Source organism: Mus caroli, unplaced genomic scaffold (genome assembly GCF_978045245.1).
Source record: "Mus caroli unplaced genomic scaffold, Mus_caroli_1 scaffold_16, whole genome shotgun sequence".
NCBI lineage: Eukaryota > Metazoa > Chordata > Mammalia > Rodentia > Muridae > Mus > Mus caroli.
The window spans coordinates 49,191,505-49,205,729 of record NW_028227271.1 but is presented as its reverse complement, the minus strand read 5'-3'; the positions used below and the strand labels follow the sequence as shown (position 1 = coordinate 49,205,729).

General features: G+C 43.9%; 1 protein-coding gene across 1 annotated transcript in view; it reads left to right on the top strand.

Annotated features, from left to right (window-relative positions):
* Deptor (DEP domain containing MTOR interacting protein) overlaps positions 1-14,225 on the top strand; it is a 148,692-nt gene that overhangs the window by 64,457 nt on the left and 70,010 nt on the right. The window contains exon 4 of the mRNA XM_021183757.3: positions 5,388-5,566. Coding sequence (XP_021039416.1) covers positions 5,388-5,566 — 179 coding nt within the window. The remainder of the gene's footprint in view (positions 1-5,387; positions 5,567-14,225) is intronic.

Below are 14,225 nucleotides of genomic sequence, written 5' to 3'. Positions count from 1 at the left end.
ACCATTGGGGGGCTGGAGAGCTGGCTTAGCGGTAAAGAGCACTGACTGCTCCTCCCAAGGTCCTGAGTTCAATTCCCAGCAACCACGTGGTGACTCACAATCTTCTGTAATGGGATCTGATTCTGGTGTGTCTGAAGATAGCAACAGTGTACTCACACATATGAAATAAACAAATCTGAAGAAGAAGAGGAGGAGGAGAGGTAGGAAAAGGGAGAGAAGAAGGAGAAGGAGAAGAAGCAACCTCCCCCCTCCCAAAAAAAAAGAAAGAAAAGAAAAAAGAAAATACAATTCAGTAACTAAAATAAGGCAAGTGCAGTGATTCCCTAAAGATGGCCCTAAGCATTTCCTCCTTCTAGCTACGCATGCTATGGTTCTCTAAGGAGATGGCATGTATGTGGCCTCCCCGGATAGTCTCTGACTTTCAAGCCTAGACAGTAAAGCTGTCATGGTTGCTTGGTATTTGACATCTATGCCAAGATATACAATAGGGGGAAAAAATGCTCTTCTGGTGCTGAGACAGCTGGATAGCCACATGCAAGAATGAAATTGGCTTCTTACCTCACACCTTACATAATTAAGTCAAACTGTGTCATTGAAGTAAATATAAGAAAAGAGAACACGAGGGGGGTAAACGCATGTGCTTGGGCAAAGGCAAGAGGAAAGGAGATGTGTGGAACCACATCAAAATGAAAACTTGTGCTCTGAAAATGGGACCTGTTAAGTCCCAACAGGAGAAAACATTTAAACACTATACGTCTAAGGAGACACTTACCTTCAGACCGTGTAAAAATCAGTTAAACTCAATAATAAAAGGTTGTAACCAGCCAGGGGTGACGGCCCAGGCCTGAAACCTCAACATTTGGGTGGTAGAGACAGGAGGATTATGAGTTTGAGGTCATTGTGAACTATAAGAGACTGTTTCTCAGAAAAACAACACAATGGGCAAAAACGGTAAGCCATTCTTCCCTCCACAGGAAATACTCACAAAGGACCATAGATGTATGAAAATGATCGAAGTCATTAGTCATCAGGGTCATACAGACCAAACCCTTGATGTGATATAGTGTCACACCCACAGAACACATACAGTGGAAGAGAACAGCTGATAATGACTTTTTTTGGTTATAATGTGGAGAATTTGGAAAGCAGTCTGGCATTTTCCCAAAAAGCTGAACAGTTTCCACATGGCTGAGCAATTCCATTTCTGTATATATAATGGGAAAAGAAGAAGAAACACACACACACACACACAATGCTGTACAGTCAGGGGTTTGCATGCATTGCTTAATGGCATGATAGGAGAAACCTATTACTAGGTGAATTTGGCATTGTATGAACATTATGTAGTACACTTACACAAACCTAGGTAGTATAGGCTATTGCATGTATGTATGGCTTATTGCTGACTAAGCTGAGGTGAACAAAAACCATATATTAAAAGAGAGAACCAAGCACAGTGGTCCGTATCTATGTTTACAGCATTTGGGAAAGAGAGATGGGAGGATACAGAGACCTGGGCTAGTCTGGGCTGCAGTCTGTTAGTAGCTGTGCGGTATTTGTTGTTGTTTTGTTTATGTTTTAGTTGGGGGATGACAATGTTGTACCCTGTACTGTGGGGATTGCCACATGATAAAAACCGTCGACTTGTACCAGCTAAGTGAGTTATCATATGATATATGAATTATATCTGAATAAATCCAGAAGTGAAGTGAGGGGCGAGAAGGCAGATGCAAAGTCAGCATCCTGGTAGCGGTTGCTTCCTCTTCCTGGAGCCCTGGAGCTTCATGTGTGCAGCTCAGGTTGCCTTCCATTGCAGAGGCTATATCAAGACGTAGTGCAGGGTTGAATATCTGGCTCTGGCTACCCCTTCACACAATTGTGAGAGGCCTTCCAAGCTAGAGCCACAGAGGGGACTACGGAGTTAAATCCTGGGAAATCTATAGGATACTTAAGAGACAATGAAATGATGATTCAACCCACCAAATGAGAGGTTTTTTTTTCTTAATTTTAAAGAATCTTTATTTTTACTGTGTTTGGGTGCTTTGCCTACATGTATATCTGTGTACCATGAGAGGGCCTGGTCCCTATGGTGGCCAGAAGAATAAGTCCGATCCCCTGAGACTGGAGTCATAGATGGTTATAAACTGCCATGTAGGTGCTGGGAATTGAACCTGGGTCCTTTGGAAGAGCAGCCAGTGCTTGCCATCTCTCCAGCCGCTGAGAGTAATTTTTATACAGCAGAAGGCAATCAGAAGCCAAATGCTTGCTCTAACATGAAGGCTTCATGTACATACTAAAATCCAATCTTGGAAAAGACTGGGTCTTAAGGAGCAACCAGGATGGGGCCCGGCCGTTCTTGGATTGTTAGGGGAAATGAATACGGATGAGCTGGGGACACTGGGGTGTTTTAAATGGCAAGCTGGACGAGCTGAGCCTGCCAGCTGGCCTCTTTCCTGCAGCCTTGGCAGGAGCAGGTAGCCAGCCACTTGTCCAGAGGCCACCAGCTCCTTAGCAGAAGTCCAAAAGGACAGAGCAGGTCATGTTTCTGGTTACATGAGGCTCCAGGAAGTAACCCTCTGTGCACTTGTCCACTCAGCACCTCAAAAGGAAAGCAGCGCCCATGCTGGAAGAAGCTGAGTGGGACCAAAGGCTAAGAGCCTGCGCCAGAAAGTGGAGAGGACGTTTAACAACCATGCTAATTTAATTACATTATTGGTTCATTTAGTGTGTGTGTGTGTGTGTGTGTGTGTGTGTGTATGTGTATGCACGCGCGCACCACAGCACACATGACCTTCAGAGAATCCTTTTTAGCAGTAGGTTCTGTCCTTCTACCATATGATCCCTAGAGATAGAACTCAGGGCATCAGGCTTAGAGGGAAGCGCCTTTACCAGTGCATCATCCCATCAGCCTGTGGATAAAGTTTTATTTGTTTGTTTATTTACTTGCTTTTTTTAAAGACAAACATGTAAAGTAGTGTCTCACCATGTTGTCCAAGCTGAATCTGAATGAAAGAACCGTCCATCTCAGCTTCCTGAGACTAGTGATACAAAGCATGTCCCACCACGCCTGGCTTTGTAAGGACATCCTTTTCAATACACATGTGGATGCAGTGTAGCTGGGAATTCATGAAAATTATTTGCTGGTTTGGTTTTTTGGGTTTTTGTCAACCTGTTATATAAGGAAACACCTCTAAACAGCTCAGATGGGGCTGTGACCTCCAAATGTTAGCTGTTAAGTAAGCAGATGCTACCCAAGTGGATCTAGAAGAAGTACAGTATCCGGATTGATAAGGACCTGAGAGTTCTGGCAGGAAACGATGCCCAAAATGTGAAAAGTGAGGAGACAAATGTTTCTTCTGTTTTCATTCGAAATTCCATGAGGGTCTTCAGATGTGGGGGATGGTGGTGTCCTTGTTTGTCCTGTGGGTGCGTCCGTCCTTCTGCTGGAGTCTCATCCTCAGCACAGGCTCCCAGATCTCTCTACGGGGCTTTCATTGATGTCATTTCATTCCTAGGGCTCGGCAATGTCATTTCGTCTTTCTCTCAGTGCTCAGATAGCTGCTGTATGTCCTGCATTTTTTTTTTATGTTCCCCATTAATAACAGTGGGGTTCATTGGTCTGATATTGAAAACCTACTAAAACTTGGTAGTTCAAACAGCTCTGGTGTACTCTTTCTTCTCGCTCTATGGGTCACATGGATATTTGTCTGCTATTTTTCCTGGGTTCCTATGTATGGTTGCTGGTGGGTCCACACTGGGTTTCTGTTGGCCTGGCAGGTCCAAGATGGCCTCAGTGTCTGAGAATTGGTCCTGGCTATTGCCTCCCACCCTGGTTCTCCTTGGAGCCATTCTACTAGAAGCCTGCACCTGCTTTTTACGTGGTGATTTCAGGATGGCACCCCCAGGTAAAGGTTTGTTAGCTCTCTCTGGTGTACTGGATGGCTTAGGCAAGAGACACTTGTTAGTTGGGCATGGTGGCACACGCTTTAATCCCAGCACTTGGGAGGCAGAGGCAGGCGGATTTCTGATTTCGAGGCCAGCCTGGTCTACAAAGTGAGTTCCAGGACATCTAGGGATACACAGAGAAACCCTGTCTCGAACCCCCCACCACCCCAAAAGAGACACTTGTTTTTTAAGTCAAGGTCAAAATGCCAGTCAGTTCAGTGGGGGCTTGTTTCTTGTGTACACATAGATGGCTGTCTTCTTACTACAGCTTCACTTGGAGACAGCCAAGAAGGAAGAGGCAAGATCTTCTTTTGTCTTCTTTTCAAATATTTCTATTTCTATTATTATTATTTATTTGTTGGTGTGTATGGATGGTGTATATGTGAGGTGGACATATGCATGTCACAGTGAGCATGTGTGGGTGGAGGCCAGAGGCCAACTCTGTGATTCTCTCCTTCCACTCTTACCTGAGTTCTGGGAGTCAAGATGACTGGGCTTCCATGGCCAGTGCCCTTATCTTCTGAGGCACCGTACTGGCTCTCTTTCATCTCTCTTCTGAAGCTCACCATAAGGGCTTTAATCTCAAAAGCTAATTATGCCCAAACTCCTTGTCTCCAGGTGCCATCACATTTAGAGAGTGACTGTGTAAATTGGGAGTGGTGACACATAAAGTCATCCCACAATTTTAACACAGGAGTCTAGGAAATGGGATTGGAAAACAGTGTAAGCCAATTAAGAAAGACGGGGCATTAGAAAACTCCTAAGTATTCTGCTTGCTTTCATTCCTTTTCCTTTTTTAGAAATATCTATCTATCTATCTATCCATCCATCCATCCATCCATCCATCCATCCATCCATCTATCCATCTATCTATCTATCTATCTATCTATCTATCTATCTATCTATTATATAGGAGTACACTGTTGCTGTCTTCAGACACAACAGAAGAGGGCATCGGTTCCCATTACTGATGGTTGTGAACCACCATGTGGGTACTGGGAATTGAACTCAGGACCTCTGGAAGGACAGTCGGTACTCTTAACCACCAAGTCAACTCTCCAGTCCCATCCTTTTTCTTTTTTTTATTCCTTGTGGAGTATGGAAGTCAATGCTAGGGACCAGTCCCAGGCCCAGGTAAGCACTGAGTTAGACCTCCAATGCTGCCAACTTTTCAAGGTGAATAACTTGAATGCAGCCTTGTAGTCTGTGTTTCTGGTTTTTGTCTAATTACGAGGAGAAAAGGTGTCTTGCTTACTTCTTACACTGACCCTCTCTTGGAATTGACATTTGTAGCAGCATACGACAGCTACATCTGTCTGTCTGACAGCTCTTCCGTGATACTTCCCGGAAGCCTATGGTGTTGGATTTCAAATGAGCCATTTTCCTTTTGTATATATTTACTTTACTTTCCTTCTCTTTTTCTCGCCCCTCCCCCCCCCCAGACTGATGAGCCCTGAAACTACACTCCTCCAGCCTAGAGAGGAGGAGGGGGTGAAGTATGAGCGGACCTTCATGGCATCCGAATTCCTGGACTGGTTGGTTCAGGAAGGTGAAGCCACAACAAGGAAAGAGGCAGAGCAGCTTTGCCACCGGCTTATGGACCACGGGATCATCCAGCATGGTGAGTGGACCGGTCAGTGCTTGCCGCGGCGACAGACTAGTCTCATAACCTGTGGCTTGTAGGGACACACACTTATTCCTCATTCCTGTCCCCCGAGTCGATGTGTCTGGGCACTGTGACTTGTTTCTATGTTGAGAGTCAAGTTCAAGTCCTCGAGTTTCTTGCCCTGCCTGTTTATTTGAGATCAGTTTAAGGAGATGTATTATTCTGCAGATGCGTCAGCAGACACTAAAGAGGAAAGGCGAAGTCTTCTTTATTTTTAATTTTATGTCTATGGGTGGCTCACCTCCATGTGTGTCTGCTTTATGTGAGTGCTTAGTGCCCACAGAGGCCGGAAGAGGGAGTTACTGATGGAGCTGTGAATTGCCATACGGATGCAGGGAGTTGAAGCTGGATCCTCTGAAAGAGCAGACAGTGCTCTTAACTGCTGAGCCCTCTCCCCAGCCAGGGAAGGCAGATGCTTAGAGAAGTATCAGAAGCTCTGCTTAGGTATGATGTCACATCACAATTCCACATACAGCTGGCCCTCACAATGCATATTGTTCACTCCGAAGGCGAAGGCAGGAAGATTGGAAGTTCACAATCCTTCAATCCTTCAGAGCCAGCCTGAGCTATGCGAAACTCTCCAAAACAAACAGAGAGGACTGTCCAAGGTGTGGCCCACGACCATAGGCAAATAGAGGGTGGAGAGGTGGTGGTGGTGGGAGAGAGAGAGAGAGAGAGAGAGAGAGAGAGAGAGAGAGAGAGAGAACCGAAACAGTTTGAGCATCATGACGAAAAACAGACCTGGAGACATGAGGGCAGAGAGGAACAGCCTGATATGAGTAGCCTGCCCTGCCACCTGAGGCCATGGAAAAGCCCCAGCCCATGCTGCTGTGAAGCACCCGGTATGGGTCTGTGGCCATGCAAGGAGCAGGAGTCATGGTCAGTGTTAGTGACTCCTATTACCACCAAAGCGTCATGTGGGCATCCCTTGTCTGGGCTGCCTCCTAGGATCGTGTGAATGTCCAAGGGCTGTGCAAAGCTGGGCCTGCCCCTCACTGGCTGCAGCATTCCAGAGGACTGGCCCTGCACCATGAGTACCTGGGTAACACAGTTGACTCTGGTATCAGGGGTGCAAGTGAGCCGGCCCCAAGGGTGTGAACGTGGGAGAGCAGGCCCCATCACTCTCCCCTTACCTCTTGCCAACTGTGGGAGAGCTGGCCCTGTCCCACACTGGCTGTAGCACTCAGGAGAGCTGGCCTTGGACCTCACTTAGGCAGCATAGAGCTTGCCCTAGTGGTATGGATACAGGAGAACTGGTGGGCTGACTGTCTCAGCCACCACCCAAGCCCAGATCCAGAGCTGTGAGTTGGCCATCCCCGCATCTACCCCATCTATAAACTGCTACAACCTGGGAAGGAGCCAGTCCTGCAGATCCAAAGCTACAGGATCTCCGCAACACAGGGCAACAGCAGGATATCTAAAAGGGGTCTCAGTGAGGATCCAGTATTGACAGTGTAGCAGAAGCCAGAGGCCTCCACCAGCGACTCATTTCAATGACTAATTGCAAATAAAGATGTGTGGACAAGGGGGTGTACTGTGGGACCCACTACAGCTTCCTCGACAAGACGATTTTTGATGTTGTCGTTGTTGTTTGTTTTGTTGCAAGGGCGGAGGGCAGATATGAAGGGATGGGGAGATGAGTGAGATCGGAGTGTATGATTTGAAATTCATAAGGAACCAATAAAAAGTTTTTTTTAAAAAAGAAAAAAACATTAAAATAATTCAAAAAAGAAATAAGCAGTTTTGTTTGTAAGACCTGTTGTCCATGACCTTAGGCAGGTAATGCTTGAGACAGGAGAATGACGTGCAGTACAAGCTGCAGTGGTGAAGAGGGAACACAGAGGGGCTTTAGAAATGTTTCCTGCCTGATGGGATAACGTGTAACGATGCGATATAACCTTTGGCTAAGAGTTTTATTATCTCAACTGCACAACAAATAACTTGAAAGCTTAACCAAAACTTAGTGGCCCACATCAACAACAATAAATTTTATGAATGTGAAATGATGCCTCATAGATTTCAATGGGTCAGGAGTTGGGGTGAGGCTTAGCTTGCTGGGTCTCTCATCTGAAGATGGAGCCACACTGTTAGTCAGAGCTACAGGACTGGAAGATTCCCCTGCACAAGGACTTCCTTGTTGCCGAACAAGTTGACTGTGGCTGTTGGTAGGAGACTTCTGTCCGCGCCTATGTGGACTTCATCATGCTATCTGAGAATCTGCATAGCACAACAGCATCACATCCTCCAATGGGAGTGAGCCAAGTGAATAAAAGAAGTCATAGAGGGAGTCACACGGTGTCATCTCCTCAATCATCTCTTGGATCTACATTTGACCCTACTGATGTGGAGGAAGGCAAAGAGTGGGATAGCATTAGCTACATCGGATGCATTTGAGATACATTGCAGGCTGGCTATCACAAGAGCACAGCTGGGATCCCAGCTCCACCAGGTCCAGCCTGTTACTTTCTCTTATCTGGGAAGTGAGGATGTTCTCATTGGGCAAATGTAGAAATAAATGAGCAGGCATAGAGCTCTCATTTAATGCCCCTGCTCTTAGTAACAACCCACTGAGTTAATCTCCCTGCAAGGTGTGGGCTTGGGACAAAGAGGAGGTTGGAAGCATGCCATCATTCCCAAGTCTATGTGGAAGGTGACGTTAGAGTCTGTGAGCTCCTTCCCCAAGCCCCTCTGCCTTGCCAAGCTGAGGATTTCAGTCACAAGAATATGACAGTGGAACTAGAGACGTGAAAGAAACTTAAATTTAGAGTAATGTTTTCCTAACTCTAGAATGCAACCCTCTAGGGGGCATGAAATAATTACATTTAGTGTGTTCACACCCACCTTGACCCATGGAGATATCAGAGGACAACTTGTCAAGAGTCTGTTCTTCCCTTCTGCCGTGTACTCCCCGGGAATCGAACTCAGGTTGTCAGGTTTGGCAGCAAGCACCTTTACTCACTGAACTATCTCACTAGCCCTGTGATACCATTTTTGAAAACCTTTTTCAGCTCTGTGAATAATGAATGCAAATGTACGTTTTTACCCCTCATGGTCCACTCAGCAGACCTGGGAACATGTTAGAAATGAAGAAACTCCCACCCTTTCCACGTTCTGCTGAGCTTCATCTCTATTTTACCACGATCCCCATGAAATTAGAATGTACATAAGGTGCTGAGCATGATGGCATATGCCTGTAGTGTCAACATGGGGAGGTAGAGGTTGGAAGATACAGCATTTAAGGTCATCCTTGACTATATATCAAGTTCAGCCTTAAAGCATGAGGGCTACTAAGCCCAACTACAATAGAAAATAATAGGGCACAATTGTGTAGTAATTTTTTGTGATTTTGCAAAAACATTTGTTTATACATAAATAATATAAATACTGATAGTCATATAGTATATGTATCTACAGAGAGGTATGCATAGTTAGATATGGTCATGTGTTGTACTCTAAAGATTATTTGTTCCTCTGCTCTAGGATTAAGTATTTAAGAGCAGCGAATGTGGGAGCATTGGCTCCGTTGGCTTTCAGTGTATTCCTGGGCATCCCCTCTGTACCACTCCTACCGTGTTGAACTCACATCTGACTGTTGATGACCTTATGTGTCCATGGCTGGATTAACTTCAGTGAATATGGGAGTTGTAGATGAAGCATGGCCCCAGCGTGTTCTCTGGCCTTATGTAGCTGATAGTCCTGTAACTATAGAATATAAGATAGCTATAGAAGCAATCCATAAAGGGTACAGGATATTTTATGTGTATGAGTTGTAAAAGTAACTTTTATTTGTCTGCACTTATTGTTGTCTCGGACGTTTACTGCCTCAGCTGCTAACTTAGGCCTGGTCCTGGAAGCTTCTAGCCTTCATGTAATCTTATCAAGGCCTAAAATATTTTCAGCCTCTGAGACTTGCTGCTAAACAAGCTCACCCTTTCCTAGTTGTTGTTGTTGTTGTTCTTCTTCTTCTTAAGATTTATTTATTTTTATTTATATGAGCACACTGTAGCTGTCTTTAGATACACAAAAAGAGGGCATCAGATCCCATCCCATATGGTTGTGAGCCACCATGTGGTTGCTGCAAATTGAACTCGGGACCTCAGGAAGAGCAGCCCCCTTTCCTAATTCTTTCTGAATTTTTGCTGGCTGGTCAACTCAGCTGTTCTGGTTCAAAACTTCTATCCATGCTGACTGATTCAATCTGGATTCTCTTTCTTAGCCTCTCCTAAATTGTTCTGTTTGGTCTCATACTAACTGTGGCAGTATCTTCTAGTCTTTTGGCTTCTTCTCATTTTTTTACTTGGTTCTCTCTTCAACCTGTCTCTGTAAAACTCTACAGGTAAAACTGCCTCTCTTTCTCTCTCTGCACTCCTTATGTAGCTTCCTTTTCCTCTCTCTCCTCTTCTTCTTTGTCTGCCTCTCAGTTAGGTATCACTTTCAAACAAAGGTGCTTCATTCTACAAACTAACTTTACCTTAGTTGTTTAAAATTAAAGGCGTATACTAATGGTGTATGTGCATTCCAGCCAAGGGGATTAACAGTGTGTGCTGACACTGAGCCACACCATAACTAGTAACACCCTTTTTTCAGTAAATAATACAATCTAAGGGTTCACAGTGTGATCAAATACCCTACAACAATGAGTTTTTACCTGTATATAGCACCACGTGTATGTCTGGTGCCCACAGAGGCCAGAAGAGGACATTTTATTCTCTGGAACTAGAGGGCTTTGAGCCTTTATGTGGGTGCTAGGAATTGAACACGTGTCCTCTGCAGGAACAACAAATGATCTTTAACCACTGAGCCCTCTCTCCGGCTCTTAGTAATTTAGTCTCTTAAATCTAATAAAGTAGCTATTTTTAAAGTTTTTTTTTTTGCTGCATTTGATATGAGATCTATCACATTTGATATGAGATCTATCATCTTATCAAAGTTGTAAGAGTACACATACAGTATGGTAACGAAAAGGTAGGCATTATTGTTTTCATTAATGCATCAAGAAATGAAGATAGCAGTAAGTTAGACAGTTTGTCTGAAGCCTCGTAGGTAAGAATAGCCAATTGGGTATTACTGCTAGTAAGCCTGAACATGGTCTCAGAGTGGCTGCCCTTTTCCCCAGTGAGCAAAGGCAGTTTCCCTGTTTGAATCTACCATCATTTTGTTCCAGAAAGAAAAAGCCAGATGATCCCAAGTTTTATGAGAAAACCAGTTTCTTACCCTACAGTCTACTGACTCATTCTGTAGATGAGAAAAGACACCAGATGCCAGGAGTCGTTTCCAAATTATTTCCAAGGGATGAGTAATTATACCTCAATTACCGTGTGGCTTTATAATGCTGTAACCTCCATGCCATAAAGATGAGCCATGGGAGATAACATCAAGGCATTATTAATAGAGAATCTGGATGCAGTCGAAGGTTCCTCCTAACTGTAGGAGGACTAAAAGTTCTGTATGTAGAGTCTAGAGTTTCAAGCCCATTTCTAACATTACCAGATTTCTAAATTCAGACTTAGGAAAACACAGTCACCACCGTTAGAGTCCTCATTGACATTCTAAATTGTGTAGCCATTAATTCCAGAAGTTAAACATTAAAGCAAGTTAGCCCTTAGGCTTCAACTACAAGGTCTCTGAATGAAGTCAGGCAACAAGGTTGAAACTAGTTACTGTGAGCATCAGGCCTTCTCAGGAAATACTTTGTCCATGAGTGGTAAATGATACTTTTACCCAGGCAGTAGTTATTAGATGAGTAACTAGCTGGCATTCTTGTTTATGGACATGTATGTATCTCCGCAGGCATTTGTACATACTTATACATATGCTCATATATATATTTTTTTTTTTTTGGTTTTTTTTTTTTTTTTTTTTTTTGGTTTTTTTTAAGACAGGGTTTCTCTGTGTAGCCCTGGCTGTCCTGGAACTCGCTCTGTAGACCAGGCTGGCCTCGAAATCCACCTGCCTCTGCCTCCCAAGTGCTGGGATTAAAGGTGTGTGCCACCACGCCTGGCTCATGCTCATATTTTTCTAGTTCATTTGTTCTCCTTTTTTTTTTTTTTTTTTTTTTGTGATTAAAGGCACCTTAGGTAAATGTTATACCTTACCTAAGTGCTTATTACTATTAAGTGTCTAAACATTATAGACACAGTTTGTGTGTGTGTGTGTGTGTGTGTGTGTGTGTGTGTGTGTGTGTAAGACCCTTGAAGGATCTTGGCAAAGCTGGCCAAAGCTTTATATAGGCTGGCCTCAAATTCACAGCAGTCCTCCTGCTTCAGCCTCCAGGGTATACACTACCACATCTGAATTTTCAGTCCTAGGGTCTTACCTTGGCTAACCTTGAACTCTCAATACCTCAGGTAGAATTTGAATTTGCAATCTCCCTGACTCTGCCTTCCAAGTAGCTGTGATTATAGGTCTACACCTCCAGCCCACCTCTTCCTTACTTTCTAACAGTGTTATATTTACTCTGGGCTAAGTACTGGGCTAAATATTTTATAGGTTTTAATATATTAGGTAGATAGCATGAATATATTTCACTCATATTGTTGTTTTTCTGCCACAAGGGCATCTTGGCAGTCAGGAGCCAAGGAATATCACAAAGTCACAGCATGCAACAAACCTCACACAAGAGATTTATTGGAAAGAAGAACAGAATGGTGTCTGCCTCTGACGGGACGGGGAAGACTTTGATAGGGTTTTTGGAGCATACACAGTGAGCTCAGTGGGAAAGTATAGTATGCTAGCAAATATTGTATGGCCATTGATGCTGAGTCACAGGGCAAGAACTTCCAAGTCTAAGAACTCAAGCCAAGGGCATGATGTTTTTCCTTTGGCCTACATCTTGAACTTGGGATCAAGTCAGAGTCAAAGTGTTCTTTCCTTGGCATTTTACCCTATACATGTGTGTATTGGTGTGTGTGTGTGTGTGTGTGTGTGTGTGAGAGAGAGAGAGAGAGAGAGAGAGAGAGAGAGAGAGAGATCTTATTAAAAAAAAAAAAAGGTGCATGTCAAATACCAGTCTTGGGCAAGGAGATGGTAATTGAAGCAGAAACTTGGAGGACATCCAGGCTTGCCTAGTAGGTTTCAGACCAGCTTGTTCTCAGAGTGAGATGTGGTCTCAAAAATACATATGTCATCATTTTTATAGTAGATCTGCAACATTGATATCAGTATGGAAATTTAACAGTAAAAAAACCTCTGAGGTTGAAAGTCTTTTAAGATATTTTGCGGGCCGGGCGTGGATGCACACACCTTTAATCCCAGCACTTGGGAGATTGGGAGACAAAGACAGGCAGATTTCTGAGTTCGAGGCCAGCCTAGTGTACAAAGTGAGTTCCAGGTCAGCCAGGGCTATACAGAGAAACCCTGTCTCGAAAAACCAAAAAAAAAAAAAAAAAAAAAAAAAGATATTTTGCATGGTTGCCTACAACTTAGGCCATAGCTGCTGTAAGCACCGTGCCTAAGAAAGATGCTTATTTGAGCTGTGGATACAGCTCAGCTGGTGCAATACTTTCCTAGTGTGATTGACACCCTAAGACTGATGGTCAACACCACAAAACCTAGGCATGGTAGCACATGCTATAATCTAAACACTTAGATGGTGGATGGAGGATACTTGAACAAGTTCAAGGCCATCCTTGGCTACATAATGAGTTTGAGGCCAGGCTCAGCTAGATAAGACCTTTGCTCAAGATGAAGAAGAGGTACTGGAGAAATGACTCATTGCTATGTACTTGTGGCGTGTGCAAAGGACCTGCTTTCAGTTCCCAGCACCTACATAGTGGATCAAGTAGTAGAAGCAAGGTTCAAATGGGGGGCGGTGAAGTTTTAGAAACTGCTGCCTCTTACACACTGAGGAGGACCAGATGCTCATTGTTAGCTCCACTAGGCTAAGAAAAAAAAAAAAAAAAACATTGTTAGCTCATAAAATCTCAACTGTGTTGACTATATGGCAGCAGCTCATGTGGCCTGGCAGATGATGCAACTTATTAAAAGAATAATCGTTAGCCCATAAAATCTACCTTTTTCTCCAACACTAACAACCTTGGAGGTTTTGTGTAGCTTTTGCAAGTCAGGCAGACACAGTTTTCTAATATTAAATATTTCCCCAGTAGCCTTAGCTGTCAACTGGTTATCTTAGCTCTAAGAGGAGAGAGATGGAAGCCAGATAGCCACAGGGAAAACCACTCCCAGTTGCAGCCGCTGACCCTGGATAATCAGATTCCTGCTGCTTCGGGGTCCACAAGGATGTATCATTTCCTCCTCTTCCACTTCGGCCAGAGCACTTTAGCAATATCAATACTTTCTAAAGCCTTCTGGCATTTCCTTTTAGGTCTATAATTATATTAGACTTTGAAATACACTGGAGAGCAGTTTTACATACATTATCTTTCTAATCCTCCCAGCTTCCCTAGGTGAGCTATGCGTATACTGTCTTAAGGGAAGAGACATTTGCTTGAGAGTCAAGGATGCTAGGTTCAGATAGAGACTGGTGGCATCATTCCAGCAATCAAGGTCATTGGTCAAGGTCAGCCTAAGGTTGCAAACAACTGGACCAAATTAAGTAAATAGTTTAAAAGTTATAATAAAGAAGGAAGGGGAGAGGAGGGCTAAAGAAAATAAT